The sequence below is a fragment of the Aythya fuligula genome, chromosome 20, assembly GCF_009819795.1.
Source record: "Aythya fuligula isolate bAytFul2 chromosome 20, bAytFul2.pri, whole genome shotgun sequence".
Classification (NCBI taxonomy): Eukaryota; Metazoa; Chordata; class Aves; order Anseriformes; family Anatidae; genus Aythya; species Aythya fuligula.
Window position 1 is genome coordinate 6,593,162 of NC_045578.1, and position 17,507 is coordinate 6,610,668.

The following is a 17,507-nucleotide window of genomic DNA, read 5'->3' on the forward strand; positions in this document are numbered from 1 at the left end:
CAGCCCCGCCAGGAACGAAGGCTGCTCCGGCAGCAAGTGCCAGCTCCAGGATCGGTGACACTGAATTTGGGTGGCCACAACGGGAGGGAGGGAGCCCAAACCTGCATGGGGTAAGGCGCCTGGAGCCAGGGCAGGCAACCTCAGGGGCCTCCATAGCAATTTCCTCTGTCTTTCCCCCGAGAGATGCAGATCTGGTGATATCAGCACGCTACAGGCTGGATCAGCGAGCCGCTTCTGGTAAGCCACATGGGCAATTCTGCTGGGCTTCCCCAACAGACTTTCAGGACAGTAAGAGGCTCTATTTTTAAAGACAGAAATGGCTTTCTGACAAACCAGCTGTCACAGGCTGCCTTTCAGCAGCCGGCTCTCCCTGGCAGCAGGGGTACCCTCTCCCTTGGCACCTTGGCTGGGGCGGTTCAAGGCCCCCGGTCCTGTCCCCGCTGGAACAAACGGGCTCCTTGGGCTCTGCAGCCTCGCAGGACGGAGCACAGAAGCGCCGCTCCCCCTCGAAGAGGCAACTTCCCTGGCCTTGGGGCTCAGCCAGGGCGTCAGAGCAAACCGATGGCTTCTGGAGACTTCCTAATTTTGCAAAATCTCAGCCCCCAGCCGGCACGGCCAGCAGCGTCCTCCTAGGGCGGACGGGAGGCTGGGGCTGGAGGAGCCCTTTGCAGGACGGGTCGTCAGCGAGGAGCTGAAGGTTTTTGCCACGGAATAACAAGAAGGAGCGAGTCCTCAGCCCCGCCAGCTGTGCTCCGATACCGCCGCACATCTGGAACGGCACGCGGTAACCCCGCTGAGCTCCGAACCAGCAGGTCAAGAAGAGAGCGGAAGCTTTTAATAAACTGCTTACCTGTGGTTTTAGGAGCACAGCAGCCCCATCCCTACATCAGCAGCTCTTCCCTGCTTTTTACGGATAACCGACTAGAGATCCTGCCCAGAGAGGACTCGGCTAGTCCTCACCTTTTACCTATATCGAGCACGGAAGCTATTTAGCAGGGCTGGACAATTTCTCTTCCTGTGTCAGGGTATTACTTTCTAGTTCCCTTCTAAGTACTTGAGGGGATATTCTGCCATTAAACATCCTCGGGTTTTCTAAATGACCGTCCTGGGAAGCAACCGCCTCGAAAGCTGCATCTTAATTTCACCAAAGTCTCGGGAGCCAAATGTGCAAGCAATCACTGCAACATCCCCATTAATCCCCCTGCTGGCACGCGTTCAGCCCGGAGCTCGGCCGCGAGCGTGGCCCGGCGGAGCCGAGCACCAGCAGCTCCCCGGACGCTCTGCCCCGCAGCACAGACACGTTGCAGCTCCCAAAAATTCACGGGCAGCTTTCTTTCCTCCTGATTTCCTGCGGGCAGGAGGAGGGCATCGAGAGCTGCCTCCTCGCTGCAAGCCAGCCTGCTGCCCCCGAGCAGGGAACTGTGATTGAGGGAGGGAGGCAGAGCAGCAGCAGGCAGCGCATCGCTCTCCCCCTCTCCCTCGGACACTTGGCTCTCCAGCAGGCTGTCAGGAGCTGCTCCTGCTTCGTGGATTTATGGAGGGTGTAAATTCAAGCATGTGCCCTTCCAACTAGCTGTCCCATCGCGTGGAACAAGTGTCGTGGCTTTAGGCTGCACCTCGGGGTTGGTGCTGGTGGCTGGGGTTGGTGCTGGCGTCCTGCAGCCTCGGCTTCCCCTCGGCTAGGAGGGAAGGGGCCAGGACAGGTCCCTGCCACCTGACGGTGAGGGAAAGTCCTCCTGAGGAGCAGGGACAGCTCCGGGGAAGCCTGCGGGCCACGAGGCTGAGCTCTGCTGTCCGGGTCAGAAGGCTGTCCCCAAGGCTGGGCCCGCAGCCCAGGAATGGATCAGGCTTGCTTTGCTTCCAGGAGAGCTCTCCGTTATTTGAACCCAGCTTATGACAGACGTGGCCAAGGGGCACTTCGTGTAAAGCCGTTCCCACAGCTCCCAGCTGCGAGGCTTCCCCCGAAATGGCAGCGAGGAGACGAAGGGCGAAGCTGGTCTCGACGTGCTGGGGACCCTCCTGCCCCCAGGGAGCCCCCGGAGCCCCCTGCCCGCTGGCTGAGGGTGGGGGCAGTGGAAAACGAGGGGGAAACTCCCGAGATTAATGGGGAGGGAGCACGGTTTGGGGCCAGGAGAGGGAGAAAACAGCCTCCGGTCCCACCCGTGTGAGGCTCAGCTGGCCGAGCTCAGCCTCTGCCAGAGGGTCCTGGTGCACGAGCAGGATCAGGCCTTGAGGTGGGGGAAGAAAAAACCCCCCCAGTAACCAGCGTGGACCGGAGGGCGGGTAAGGAGAATAGGAACCAGGAGGCTAGGCCTGCAAGAATTCACACCCTGTGCCCTCAGCTCCAAACACAGCTTAGTTGCTAACAATATTAAATTCCAAAAAGACTTGTAATGTAGGAAAATAAAATAAACATCCTGCACACTTACCCAATCCTGGTAAACAGCTTCCCATGGGCATGGAGAAAACTGAGGATGAACCTTTTGTTCAGCTGCATGGGAAAAAAAAAAAAAGAGAGAGAGAGAGAGAGGAGAAAACAATTAAACTCTCTCCGATTTCCTGTGAATTAAGAATGTCCCCAGTGACAGAAGAACCTGGCCTGGATACTGGGGGTGGCACTGGAGATGGGAACCAAATGGACATGCCCAAACTCTTACAAACATCATGCATGCAGGCGAGGGCAAGTGCCAAACAGCTGGATGCTGAGCGGGGAGAGGGCGGTGGAGACACAGCACCCTCTGCCGGGACCTGGGGGCTCGCAGCAGCCGGGCTGGGCTCAGCGCAGCCCCGAGCACACACTGGGACCCGGTGGCTTCTGCAAAAGGTGGCCCAGAGCGTGGCATTTCCACCCGGTGGGGAGAAGAAACAGAAATTGAGAAGCGACTGGGTGGGTGCTCAGGTTGGCACAGAGCTGAGGGCAGCCCCTGGTCGAGGTGGAGAGGGAAATGTTCATGAAACTCAGCAGCAAAGCTGGGAGTGCTTCGCTGTGCCGTGCCGGGGCAGCCTGCAGAAGCGAGGGGTTTTGGGGTGCTGCCGTGCCCCTGCATTTAACCCCATGGGCTGGTTATTTCTCCTGTGAGCTGCTAGGGCAACGTGGAGCTGAGTGGATGCAGGGCAAACTCCAAAGCACGTGGGGTAATACCAGCTTCCTGCCCCGCTTCGGTCCAGTAACACCAAAATCTAACCGAAACAAACGTTTGCCACCACTCGAAGCCACCTCTGCTAGCTCAGCAGTGCTCTGGGCTTTTCCCCATCCTTATCTGAACAGCTCTGAAGAAGGCTGGGGGTGGTAAAAAGTCACTTTGCCCGGCCCTGGAGGTGGCTGCGTATCCCTAAGGATGGCCTGGCCTCTCTCTTACCTTCTCCACCACGAGAAGCTTCCAGCTAGCACCCCCCCTGCACTGCTGTGGTGACAAAAGCCAGGCTCCGAGCCCCGGGTCCCAACACCACAGCTCCACTCCCCTTTGTGAGAGGATCTGACACCAGGAGCCCCTCTGCTTCCACTTAGGAGGGGACCCGGGAGCACGGGGAGGAGCAGGACAGCAGCAGGAAGGGTTTTGGCAGTGCCAGCCTGGTGCCAGGATGCTGCCGAGGCTCCAGAAGGCTGCCCCAGCCTTGGAGCTCCTCCTGCCTCGTGTGCAGCTCCCGCCGGTGCCTCCACGAGGAGCTCCACGGGGTGCGACTGCCTCGGGGTAATGAACCCGGGCTGAGCTCCCCGAGGACCCGTGCGGGAGAAGGATGCCCTGCTGCAGAGCCGCTCCTGGGCCATGTGCGAGTTTCAACATAAAACCTGTCTCATAAAACAAGCCAGACCAATTAAACTGGCCCCCGCAGCCAGGGCTTCGTGCTTGCTCACTATTTTACGGCTGCCCTCGAGAGCCCTTTCCGCTGGAACCTGACTTTATTTGCCACCATTTTATTAACTCTGCAGATGAAAACCCGAAGAGGCCGGGGAATACTGGGACAGCACCGCAAAGCCCTCGCTCGCTTTGCCAGCCGAGCTCCTCCACCACCCTCTTTAAGACACCGAGGCAGCTCGGAGCTCGAAACCCTTAACGTTTTCCTTCAGGCAACGCCTTGTGGAGGTGGAAAGTTGGTTTGTGACCAGCTCCGTGGCTCCAGCTGCTGTCAGGCACCCCGAGAGCTGCAGGCAGCTCCCAGCCCTGAGCAGCGCTCTCCTCCTCCTCTCTTGCAGGCTGCAGGAGCTGTCAGCTCCGTGCTCCTCGGCGAGGGGATGTGGAAAAGAGATGCTGCCTCCATCAACACATGCAGGGCCCCAGCCTGACCCTGGAAAGCCCACGGTAAGGCTGCCGGGCAGGTGGCACGTAGGGGAAATGAGAAACAAGGGCAGCAGTTCACCTCCAAGGCCCACGTTCAGCCCACGGCCTCGGGAGCACTCACCCTGCAATCCTTTCCTGGCAGCGGGGGAGTACCAAAACTCCCCACCTCCACTGGAAAGTGACGCCCACAGAGGGACAGGCACCCAGCCTTCCCGCAGAGACACCCGGCTCCAGGAGGGCTGGGCAGGACCCGGCTGCACCCAAATCTTCTCAGAGGGAGCTCCAAGCTCGGCCTTTTCACCCGCAGTGCCAAGGACTAGGCGGTCACGCAGCACAGGACCCGGTGCTGGGACTGACACCCGTGCACACATCACTTATTTTTCTTTTTTAAGAGGAAGCAGGATACCTGCCTCTGGGAAAGCAGCAGGTTTCGTGCCTCCTGCCAACTTCAGCACGAACCCAGCAAGCCCAGGCCGAGCCCCGTGCGCCCCGGCACCGTGGCATGGCGAGCAGGCACCTTTCGTGCTTCTTTCATCCCTTTTTTTTTTCTCTCACAGCCTCAAGGTTTTGATGAGCTCATCGCTTAACTTTGGACCTTTCATCTCCGAGTTCACGCGAGGGCCACGGGCTGCTTTGACTGGGCTTTTTCTCTGAATGACTCGTCCCGGAGTGACTCACCTGCCCCTCAGCCTCGGGGAGCCAAGCGCCGCTTCTCACGGCGAGAGGGAAACGGCGACTTCCACCCGGCGGCGTGGGGCAGGGAGGAGGAAGTCCCAGCGCCCCCCGTTCTGCATTTGGTGGACAGAAACGCTTCCCCAAAGCCCCGCCGCCACGCTCCCGACCCCGGTACTGGAAGGGGAGAGCTGCATCGACCTCCTGGCTTCATCTGAGCCAGCGTGCAGCACCAGGCACGGCCCACGGCTTCCTAAAAATGGTCCCCGTGGGGATGCCGGGGGAATCCAGAGCTTCCCGTGGGCAGCTTCGTTCCTCGGGCTGGGGAAACAAAGCTGGCTGGTCCCCTTTGGTCTCTTGGGAAGAGCCCACCAGAGCCCAGGCAAAGCTCACACAACATGAAAACGATGGCAGACAACGGGCTTTGTCCCTTCCAGCTGAAGAGCGGGCACCACCGATATGGAAGTTATGAGCATATAGTGAAGGCATTAGTTATAAAAACAAACCAGCTGTCAAGAAGAAGAAGGGGTCCCTGCACACAGTAGTGCCTGAAGCTGAAAACAGCTGTTTCGGCTGTCATGAGTCAGCATGTGCAGACAGACTAAATCCACCTGGGAAGAGGCAACCTCACCAGAGGAAGCAACCCGCTGCTGCTCGGGGAGCATTCACACAGCGCAGCGCCAACCAAAGTGGATTTGTTGCCATGGATGAAATCAACAGCGAGTAACAAACCCTTTGCGGCGCAGATAGCAACAGGCAGCTCGAATCCCGGGGAGGCCACGGGGAGTACGTCCCGACAGCACGCAGCCCAGAGGCGGCCGGGCAGCTCAAGGAGAGGTTTGTCGTGGCTGGAGCCAGGGGAGAAGAAAAGCGAGAGCCGACCTCGAGGGACTCGGAGAGAAAAAGGGTTGAAAACGCGTCTCCCACCCTAGCGCAGGAACGCAGGAAATGCCAGCGGGGTGCGCAGGAAAAGGAGCGCCGCGGAGCCGAGCTCCCGTGCCTGGACCCGGCGTGGCCGCCCTTGGCTCCCCGCAGGGAGCGCGCCGAGCTTTGGCACCTGAGCATGGGTCCCAGCTGCGAAGGAGGCACCAAATAAGGGAAGGATTCTGGAGCCGCGACTCCTGGGGAAAAAAACCGTTTCAAGTTAAAAATTGTTACTTCAGGTTTGGAAGTAAATTTCAGGATCTGGTCTTTATCAAGCGAGGCAAACTTTCTTCAACATCAGCAAAGCATCTGCGGAGCAGAAAGCGGTGTCAGAGTCAAAATAGGCTGCAAAAGACAAGTCCATTAATCAAGAGACCAGATGCAGAAGTGCCTGTAACAAACGCGCTGTCTCCGCTGGAGTGGAAGGGACTGGAGCACAGCGGGGCGTCCTCCCGAGTCTCGGGGTATCCTCAGTGACAAGGGGTTGGGATACAGACCACAGAGCCACGCAGTTCAGCTCCAAAACACGTACCACACTCGTCCCAAATATTTTCGGGGTTTCTCGGGCAGCCAGGCTTTTCCAGGCACAGCTTCCTTGCTGGGAATTGTGTGAAATAACATCCAGGCACCCAAACCATGCCACATTGTCTGTCCCAGCTCAGGGGCTGGATGCACCACGTTACACATGAGGATTATTCCCCTCTCCTTCGTTGCCACGCGCCGACCCAGCCCAAGGGCAGCAGCGGGGCCATTATCGCCCCGAGAGGTGGCCCTACAAGGAGCCTGACCCTGCATGGCATGGTTCTGGTGGAGTTTTCCGTGGCACTACCTCACTAAATCAGCAGCCAGCACGGAGAGGAGCTTCTCAGACCTTCTCAGAGGGCTTCACTGGCAAGGCACCAGGAGGGTTTCACTGCTGCAGGTGCAGTTACAGCAGCGTGCTGGTGGAGAGCGCGTTGTGCACACGGCTGTCACGGCCAGGGGCTAGCAGGGATGGCTGGCATCTTTTGCAGGATTTACGAGGTAGCTACAGAGCTGTGAGCAAATTCCAGCTGGGCTAATTAGCATAATAATTCCTCTTTGTGCACTACCTGCAGCCACGAATGGATACAGAGCTGGATACAGAGCCGCCGGTGCTGCTCCTTGCCACGTGTTCCAGTGCAGGTTTCTGTTCAGCAGTTGCAATGCCCTGCCCTGAACTAGAGCCAGTTTTGTAGCTACAGAAGCAATTCCTGGGAGAATCCCAATACTTAAGGCAAGACACTGCACAAATGCAGCATCCAGTTTACTACGATGTGGAAAAAAGAGGGAATCCTGATGCCTCGTGGCCTTGAGGCTTGAGAAATTCATTTACAGGTAAAGAAAACTCGATGCGCTCCTGCAGCTTCCCGATCTTTGGGACTGCAGCAGCTCCAGGACGCATCTCGTGGCTGTAAAAGTCACAAGTCAGCCTCCCGGCAAGACAAAGAGAGGCATTTAGGAAGCCCTTCATCAAAAGCAGGTGAGATGAGAAACACGAGCAGGACAAGCGCGCACTTCAGTAATGTAAAATCAAGCAGGGGTGACTTCACCGGCTCTGAAATAAATACCCGGCCCATGCAGACGTTTAACGTGATTTAGTAATGAAGCTATTAGCGGGACTTTCAGTTTAAGGAAAACAGGTCAAATGGAATATTTACACGCATGTGATTTCCTCTTCAGCCACACTCGTAACCTAAGCTGCTTGTAAAGCATTTAAATTAGTAATATGCAGCATTCCTGAAAAAATATTAGACTAAACACCACGTAGCAAAATTAAATAAAACCTGATTGAGTTAACATCTTAAAAAGCAGCGGTCTTCAGGGAACCCCCACTGTACCGGGTGGGAAGAGCTTGGTGGAGCCTCGCTGGCAGTGTTTTTATCGACAAACTGAAAGTAAATTTGGCCACCCGACTGCCTGAGACACAAAAGGAACGATAAGCAAGGATGGCCGCGGCGCATTCACGCACGGTTATTACAATCCTTTCACAATCTGAGCCTTTCCAACACCAAATGCCACGTTACGCATCTGGGGTCACGGAAAATATGCCTCCAGGAGCCCGAGCCCGAGGCAGCTTCTCCAAAAAAGGCTCAAGGGACTGCTCGAGGGACCTCCTGGTACGATGGCAGGAGGGACAGGGTGTCCCTCAGAGGAGCAGAGAGGCAGGGGGGGGCACGTTGCCATCTACACACGGTGCTGAGAGACCGACGCCGAAATACTGCACCCGGTTCTAGTGCCCTGATTTCAAAAAAAGGTGCTGAAAAACTGGAAAAGCTCCAAAAGCCGGTTGTAAAAGTGATTTCAACGGCTAGAAATAACGCCTGGCAGTGAAAAACCTAAACAGCTCGATCCGCTTAGCGTATCAAAAAACCCAGGAGGTGATTTGGTTGCATGCGCAAAGGACCTCGGCAGCACCGAAGGGCTCTTTACAGCAGCAGAAAGGCAAAGCAGACGAACAAACGAGAAACATTCACTCTGGAAACAAGGTAGAAATGTTTCAGAACCAGCGCAATTACCACTGGAACAAACTCCCCAGGAAGAGGGTGGATTCTCAAGGCTGGATGTCTTTCTGGAAGTTTTGCTTTAGCCAAACACGAGTTCTTTGGCTTCACGCAGGAGTAGCAGGCTGAAATTTAAGGACCTGTGATATACAGGAGATCAGACTAGATGATCTAATGGTCCCTGCTGGCCATAAACTCCATGAATCTATGCGAACACGCCAAAGAGGGTCCTCAGCTGAGATATCAAGTTCACTTTCAACACTAAATGTTTCACAAATTGGCTCTGGTGCTGCAGGTCATTTAGGAGACAAGCTCGGCTCTTGAAGGCTGCAGCTGGTTAAGCACTGAGAGACGACCCGGGCAGGGCCCTGCTTTGTCCAGCAGGTAAGGGGGGGAGGCTGCGTGCTGAAACCCCCCCGGCAGAAAGCAGCTCAGGCTCAAACGCACGCTGTCTGCCAGGAGAAACCAGCATCTGCGATGGAAACGTGACAGCGAGGAACGTGCAACGAGCTCTGCTCACGCGAGACCTTCCCCCAACGGAGCTCGGGGTGTCGTCAGCCTCCCGCGCTACTCCAGAGCCGATCATCTGTGGGGTCAAGCACGAAGGAGGGAGATCACAGGAGAAATTCAGGAAGGTGAGGATGGGAGAGATCTAACATAAAAAAGCTGAGGAAGGGATTAGGCCGGCAGAGGAGACGTTTGGCCAGCAGGCTGAGCGGAGGCTGAGAGCACGGCCACGGGCTGCTCCTCGCGCTCCTGCATCCCTCGGGGGGGCAGAGGGCAGCAAGGGCCGCTGCTGGCTGCCCACACACGGGCAGGGCGCCGCCTGGGGAGCTCTTCTGGAGCCTTCGCTCCTACCTGGGTGGTTTTACCCGGGGCACGAAGGCATCTTCACCTCTCCTGTGTGCGCCACGCAGCGCTGAGGGCTGCCGGGGAGGAAGAGCAGAGCCAAGGACAGAGGAAATGACACAGATTCCAGCAGGTCCCACTCCCTGATCCTCCGGAAGGAAGTTTCTTTCCTAATACCCACCTCCAGAGTGGATACGAGGCCTGGCTGGAAGTGGCTCATTCAACAGTGGAAAGAAATAAATATTCCCCGTGGCAGAAGTAAAGGGTTTTTGGCTGCGGAACGCGAGGTGCCATCCCAAAAAGCGTTCAACAGACGGCAGAAAAAGTCGGAGCGGGCCAACTGCAGACAGAGATCAAGGTTAGACCAACAAGAACAACAGCAAAAAAAAAAAGCTCAAGAGCAGCAATCACCGCCTGACAGGCTTCACCCTGCTCTGGGAAATTTCCCAATCCTGCTATTAGACGTTTTACTTCCTTTACCAGCCCTGCCAATTCCTGCCGTCTTCTCATCTGAAGCTCCAAACCTTCCCCTCCCGACAGCGCTCCGCAGCGCCTGGCCCATCAAACCCGCTGCCACGAGCGAGGCCTCCTGTGCAGCAGCAGGAGGGGTTTGGTTACACACAAATCCCGGGCTGATCAGCACCAGCAGGAGAGGAAATGAGGAAAAGAGTGAGTGACAGGGGAAGGCGGTTTCTGGATGATTGTACTCGGGTTTGGAGCACGAGAAGCTTGTTGGAAGTCGGAGCTTTGCCCCCCTCCTCGTCCGCAGCCTCTCTGGGATGTAGCAGAGCCCCTGCACAGGCACGAGGCCTCGATGTCCTCGTAGCTCTCCCACCTCTGATCCCTCAGCACACACCAGATGCTCGTTACCGCAAGGGGAGCGGTGTCGGTGTCTCTCCCCTTTGAGCAACGTCAGGCCCTGCCTCGTCCTTCGCAGTTAAACACAACCGCCAGCACGGTCTAAAAATAAAAATTCAGAAAAATTTAAAAAAAAAAATGAAAAAGGCAACACCGACTGCTGGAAACTCTTACCGACGGCTTAAGGCTTCACTTTCTGGGTAGTGACAAAAAGGTCAAGCTGGGCTGGAGAGCAACGTGTGGGTTCGACACGACACGCGTGCACACAGCAGGCTCCCTGAGCTGTGCCGAGCTCGGGGAGGCTTCAGCAGAGTGGTGCTGAGCATCCAAGGGGCATCACGAGCCCCAGCAGCCTGCTACAGCTCTTCTGGGCAGATTTGTAGAGCCTGACCTGCAGCTGAGGGTCTTTAGCACTGTTTTGAAGTGGAAAAAAGAGCAGTTTTTAGAGTTTTTAGAAGTTCAGGGCGAGCAGGGAGGGTGCACAACTGGCAGCAGGCAAAAAAGGCAGCGCGAGCTGCATGGCTGAATGTCACGTCTCAAGCCCAGAGAGGCTAGGAGTGTGGTTTTGGTGTTTAACCAGCTTCAACTGCAGCCTGGCACTCTTTTACTTCCTCCGCAGAGAAGGCTTCTCGCTGCTGGGGGAAAGAAACCAAGCTCACCGCGCGAAACCAAACGGCTGGAGTAAAAATAAAGCCCCGGGGTGGTTTGGTGACCGAGGTCAGATTAGGAGGCGGAGGGTTTGCAGCCTGGGGAAAGCACTCAGAAATACTCATGCTGCCAACCGAGACAGAGATTACAGAAGGGGAGGCAGGGCAGAGAATTAACGCGAGTCCAGCAGCGAAGGGGCTGAGAAGCCTTTCGCACGCTACCAGCTCCCCCGTGCTCAAAGCAGTTTGTAAACCGTTTCCTAAACACAAAGGGAAAAAAAATACCCAGACCCGGGCCTGACCTCCACGAATGAGTAACCAAACCAAACTGCTTCCTGCGAGCTTGCGGGGGTGAGGGCAGGAGGCTGCCTGGGCAGGGCAGAGGGAACTCCACGTTGCTCCCTCTCAAGCAGCGCTCTGGGCACGAGAATTAAGGACTCGACAGCTCACGCTGCTTCTGCACGTGGGTGGTGGGCAAAGGGGAGGAATGAGGAGGGGCAGCCTTCAGCTGGCCGCCAGCACCTGGTGTTCTGGCCCCAGAGAGCCTCCCTCTCCTTTCTGTGCCACGGGGGAGGCACAAGGTGCTGATGGAAGCCTGCCCCAAGGCCCTCTGCAAGACCTGGTGTTGCTCTCCTGCACCGAGAGAGGCCGAGGGGACACTCCCTCGCTTCGTGTCCCCTCCCTTTGGGGACACACCTACAGCACGGCTCAGATGTGGGATGGGTGTGAGCAGTGGCTTCGGTGGCCAGCCCGGCCGCTGGGCATCTCCAGGCACTGCCGGGCTCGTGGGGCCTCCGTCCCCTCTGCTGTCTGCACAGGAGCACAACGCTGGGTGTAAAATAAAAGCAGGCGAGAGTTAGCGCGGGGCTGGGGGCTCCCAGGGCAGCAGCAGCAGCCTGAAGGGTGGCCCTGTGCAGGAGCAGCAGCGAGGGGAAGGCAGGGAGCAGGCAGGGAGTGCAGAGCCTGCCCCATCTCACAGCTGGGATTTTGGGCTGCCCAGCTAAAGCAGGAGCACAGCCCTGGCTGCTCGGGCTCGTCTTCCCCAGCACAGGCTCCTAAAATGGACCTGTGTGAGCACTCTGCCCACCTGACGCCACAGGCCGCAAGCAGAGCCCTGTACTCCTGCCAGCAGGGATTATCCTTCAGAGCCTAGATGGAAGAGAAGGGAGCAGGCAGCATCCTTCACTGTCCCCAGAAGCGCCGCCCGGCGGGGTGGACACAGGCTGCCACCAGCGAGCTTCCCAAGGGGCCTCTTGGCCACGTGTGCGTGTGGCAGAGCTGCTGTTGGTACAGAACAACACCAATTCCACTGCCACCCGTCACTGATTCCTACTTGGGTGTCACGAAGAAGAGCTGCGAGGTGAGAAACGAGCTGACAGGGAAGGGTAAATAAATAAACTGGGGTGTTTCTGCGGGTATCGGGCTCACAGATGCTCAGATCACACCACAGTGGGCTCTTGGCAAGCCCGAAGCTCCTAGGGACTGCAGGCAGTGGCAGCAGGGAACCCCAGCTCCAAACCCAGGTCCCTGCCACCACCTCGTGTGCCTGGCCCAAACAGCGGCCAGGCTGATGGGGCAAAACGGCCAAAAGCTGCTGCCAAAACCCCAAAAAGCCTAAGAGGAGGGCTGATCCCGCTGCTGCCCTAGAAGCGCTCCGCTCCAGATGCGGAACCCCGGAGGAAAAACTGCAGAGCCTGAAGCCAGCCGGGAGAAAGAGCCAGCCCAGAGTCAGCCGAGCGGCTGCTGCCGAAGAGGAACAAGTACACAGAGCAGAAACAACAAACACAGCCAAGGAAAAACGGATGTGAAACATGCAGGAGCTGACCGGGACACTGACCCTTTTCCCAACTGAGGACGCACTCTCGCCATCAAGGCAGAGGCTCAGGGAGCCCCCAGGACCCCCCAGTGCTCCTGGAGGCACAAACGCTCCCCAAAATGCCTCCTCCTGCCTTGGACCATGATCGGACGCAGCATCGTGGTGCTAGGATGAGATGAGCAATGACAGAAATAAAACTGAGAGGAGAGAAGGGCAGAGAAAGATGGGTGAGAATCCTTGCACACACCTCACCTCAGAAATAAAAATAAAAAGGAATCACAGTTAGAGCTATCGTGAAGCCAACCCCAACCAGGCACTGCCAGACGAGTTCCCAGCTGGCTGAATCCAGCCCTAGAGGGGCAAAAAGCAGCAGGACAAACCTCACAACCGCCCCTGCTGTGAGACGACAGCACCTTCAGCATGCCAGAGGGGAGCAGAGGCCCACCTCCCTGCATGCTTAATGCTCGTCTCAATTTCTAGAGCTTCCCACCCCGGGACAGGCACTGCTGACAGCTCCGGTGCATCGCTGCTGTCTCCTGGCACTTGCACCCGCTGCCAGCACAGCCTGACTCCAGGCGTACAGCGAGCTTCCACGGAACAGCAGGGCATGCAACCAGGAGGAAATGCAGAAGCAGGATACCGCGTCCAGCCCGGTGAGAGAACTTTGGTCTCCCCTTTTTTTTGCTAGAGCTCCTGGTGATACTCGCCGCCCATCTGCAGGAACCCCGATGTCCGTGTTCCCTGCTGCTGAGAGGAAAGCAAAGAGCTGGAGGTGAAAACCCGCTCTGAACTTCTCAACTGCAGCACATCTCCACTCTTTCTCAGCTTTCCTAGGGGCTTTTTGGGTGGCCCTCCTTTTGGGGTGGCCAAACCCGCGCTGGCTCTACGAGGCTGACCTCTCGCTAAGAGTCGAGCGGGCTTAATTCTTTAATGATTCCGAAGCATTCAGACATCTGGAGAGAACTATTATTCAATTACTGGAGTGCCAAGGGAAAACCTCTCTTCCCTAATCCTAGCTGCAGCTATGGAGCAATCTGTGGTGCATGCACGCTGCGTGATCACATAAGGAAGTATCTGCTGCAGCGTGCAGGCAGCGGGCAATTGCAACTGTGGGAACCTTAACTCAGCATTTCCTGACAGGGGTGATTAAAATCTCAAACGCCGTGTAATATTAACACTTTCTCAGGAGACTGGCGGCACGTTTGCCCTGTTTACTCTACCAATTCACAGTCTGCGCAGCAAGCTGCAGCCGGCACTATCAGACCTGAGATCAAGACAGACCCAAGGCAAACGAAACCAATGGCAGCGAAGAAACAGGACCCGGCTCTCCAGCTCGCTTTGCTCTATCCAGCTTTTGGTTTTGTTATTAAAAAAAGGGAATACGGCCACGCATTGGTTTAGTCTCCCTTTTGGTTTTCTTGTAGGAATCCTACAGGCAGTAAGCTCACGTTGTGGGGTAAGCAGGGCAGCGGGGCAGCCCGGATTCTCGTGTCGCTGCACACCTAGAAGCAAACAACAAACAGGAGACCACAGAGAACGGCCAGAAGGAAAGATTCACAGAACGAAACTCCAAAAGGCTGCAGGCCTAACGGACAAAAGCCTAAGCACAAAAAGGCCTGGCTTCGACCCAAACGCTTCTTCTGCTGGCTTTGAGCCCTCCCCGTGCCCTCCGTGCCAGCGGCACCAAATCCAGTTAATGAGAGAGGGGCCAAACGAAGCTGCACGGCCCTTGGTGCAGGCAGATGGCACACGCTTCCAGTTCTGCATCTTCCTCGAAGAAGATGCTGGAGCAAAGAGTGGGAGAAGCAGCTGTGCCAAGCCTCCCCCTAAACACACAGCGCCCAGGCGAGCTGCCAGTGCCGCACGCTGCCTGTGCCACCGCGGTGGCTGCAGCACGGGCTGCCCCTCTGCAGCCTCGCCGTCACGCTTTGCTGAGCCCACTCAGCTAGCTTCTGTCCCTGAAACAAAGTTATGGGGTTTGGGTCTTTATATAGGGCCACAGAAGGGGGAGGAAAAAAAAAAAAAAACAGCCTAAAAGCATGTACTGAGCAGACTCTGCTCGCTGACAGGACAGCAGGATGAGTAGGTGCTGGGAGGGAAGTGTTCAAGCATCTCCCTGCCCAGCGTGCCCCCACGCAGCACTGGTACTGAGCTGCCTGCACAGCAAAGGAGGCAGCCAGCAAGGATGGAAAACACCCCAAACCATTTCAGGTTACCTACAAAACTGCCAGGCTCCTTCAGCTCGGGCTGGGTTTGAAGGGAAGGGCAGAAGGAGCCTGCTCCCACCCTGCTTGTATTGGCCAGAGCTGTTCGGGTCTACGCTTGTGTTGTTGTCCCTGCTTCTGAAAGCTCAAAATTTTCCCATTTTGAGCCAAAAAATTACTTTATCTGGGCCAGAAATAGCAAGCAGCTGCCACAAAGGCTGCTAGCCGAGGAGCTACCTGCAGAGCACAACTGTCAGCATGAACGAAAAACCAGCCCCAGCCTTCCCCAGGGCTCACGCTGGCAAGGAAGGCACCAGGAGGCAGTGACACGGTTTAAGACTCATTTCTCTGAAATGACACGTAAGCACTGGCACACTTCCCCTGGGAGCAGAGCTGTTCCCTTCCGCCCCAGCCCGCGTGGGGAACGGGCCTGATGCGATGTGGGGCAGAGGTGCTGCCAGGATGAGGGCTGCCGCCTGCCTCTGGCCCAGGCAGGGCCTTTCCGAGGCCAAACAGTGCCACACCGTGGCAGCAGGCAGACTGCTCAGCTCCTCTCCAGCCCCCGAAAGCACCGCCGAGGTGAGGATGAGGGCAGGAGGCCACAGCTTCAAGGATTTCAGAAGCGCAGAGCTTCCTCCCGAAGAGCTGCTGCTTTTGTCCAGCCCTCAGCTTCGCAGCATGGGAACTTTGGGAGCGACACAGACCGCACGTTTCTGCTTCACCTGGTTGTGTTTCATCCGGATCGGTTTGGTGACACGGTCGTGGCACAGCTCCCTAAGCATTTGTGCCAGCAGAAGAGGAGCAGAGCAGCGCACTGCAGCCCACATCGAAAAATCTCGGCTGCCACAACCAGCAGGGCCCAAATCCGTGCACTCAGATCTCCTTTGGCCTTTGGGGTTCTGGCTGTGCAGCCTCTCCGTGTTAGCGGGAGCAGCCACTAACATTTCAAACAGCTGGAGAGACCAAGACTAACCAGACAGAGTTTGTACAGGCACTACCCAGTGGCCTGAGCTTCAGGCAGTGCAGCCCCCACTGAGCAGACCGAGGGCAAGCTCCAGCAAACATCGCCGCACTGCAGACACCACAAACATCACTGCCCCCAGCTCGCCAGCAGTTACACCACCCCACATGGGAGTAGTGCGAAGGAGAAACTCCCAGTGCCTCAGAAACACTCACGGCATCGTATGTCAGAGCACGTCCACCAGTGATTTATGGAGACGCCAAAGCCTGGCACGTTCCTGCCGATGATGCTGAGGAAGCAAAGGTCTCCAGAAGAGAAGCCAGAGGAGAGGGAAAACAACCGAGGGCAGTAACAGCGAAAAAATGCAGCAGCAGTGTGCCAGAGCTTATCTCCCAGTTCGGAGACTTCACCCCAGTTCCACCCAGCTGAAGTCACAAACCAGTTAGAAAAGCGCCAGCGCGCTGGAGAAGCGCTGGGCCCCACAGCGTGCACAGAAGGTCTTCCCAGCTCGGCTCCCATCCTGAACAGCCATTTTAGGACAGGCAGCCCCGAGCTCCCTGGCAAGCCCTCCTGCAGGCCACATGTGCCAAAGCAATGCAAGGATTCCTAGAGGATGAGCTCCCAACCAGCGCTGCCTTTGCCTGCATTCCTGGGCCTGACAAACAGAGCTCACCCGGGCCCCTTCTGCAAGGTACGGAGCTCGAACCGCCTGGTCAGGGACACCAGTAGCCCATTTTTTTTAATCCTTACAGGAGATTTTTCTCAGCAGAACGAGTCCTGCAAGCGTAACACCTACACTGGAAATTAAAAGCATGGTTTTCGCGTTTGTCCCAGTGCCAGGTGACTGGGAGCTTGCAGTGGGACACACGACTCGCTTCCAGAACAAGCCCTGGAGCTCCCCAGGTCACCGCTACCCCCGGTCTCCAGCACCTGACCTCATTTCCCACCGGCAACCTCGCCCAGGTCGGAGCCTGCAGAGCAGAGGCATTTCGCTGCATCTTCTGTTTGTGCCTCTCCTATTCCACATCAGCCCCAGCAGCACGTGCTGCCAAGAAAGGGATGGTAACAACATGCCTTAAACATGAGAGGCACGAGGTCACCAGCTCCTCAGCCTGACCCAGGCACAGCTCCCATAGGGGAAGCCAGAACACTGGAAAATTTAGCAACAGGAAAGCAAAACAGATCCAGTGTCATTCCACCGCATTCCAAACACATGACACCAAAGCCAACAGCCGCCTCCTGCAGTACTCACGTCGCTGGGGCTGAGGTTCCCAAGCCCGTTGTCCTGCTCAGAATCCCTGCCGGATTCGTGGCCCTGGGAGGAGCGGGGGTGGGAGGGATGGATCCAGATCTCCAGCCGCGTGGCATCGTCCCCGACTTGTCGCAACGTGGGCTTCTTGCCCTTCCCCCGGCGGCTGGGGCTCAGCTCCAGCACCTGGTGCTTCTTCTGCTCCATCTGCTCCGCCTGCGAGGACAGGACAGGCTCAGCTCACCCAGGGATCAAGGGGCAGGGAAAATACATCTCATTTATGTGTTGAAAGTGGCTTTTGCGCCAGCTTCGAAATGACAATAACTCACTGACAGGCTCAGAAGTTGGTTTCTGACACTACAGGATGACACGGGTGAGAGGTTTTTGAATCTGACTGCACTGGGACAAGAAAAGCCGTGCCCAGTCCTAGCAGCGCTTGGCAGCCGACACGCTGCACTTTTGATTTGGGGCACAAAGGGACTGCAGCCTCTGCCGCCCGCCTCGCTGGGATGAGGCAATAATCCA

The 17,507-nt window shown here is 56.9% G+C and overlaps 1 protein-coding gene across 2 annotated transcripts in view; it reads right to left on the reverse strand.

Moving 5' to 3' along the window:
• SMG6 (SMG6 nonsense mediated mRNA decay factor) overlaps positions 1 to 17,507 on the reverse strand; it is a 105,295-nt gene that overhangs the window by 79,247 nt on the left and 8,541 nt on the right. For both annotated transcript variants that reach the window (XM_032201021.1, XM_032201020.1), the window contains exons 8-9: positions 16,986 to 17,198; positions 2,430 to 2,491 (exon numbers count right to left, since the gene is read on the reverse strand). In XM_032201021.1, coding sequence (XP_032056912.1) covers positions 2,430 to 2,491; positions 16,986 to 17,198 — 275 coding nt within the window. The remainder of the gene's footprint in view (positions 1 to 2,429; positions 2,492 to 16,985; positions 17,199 to 17,507) is intronic.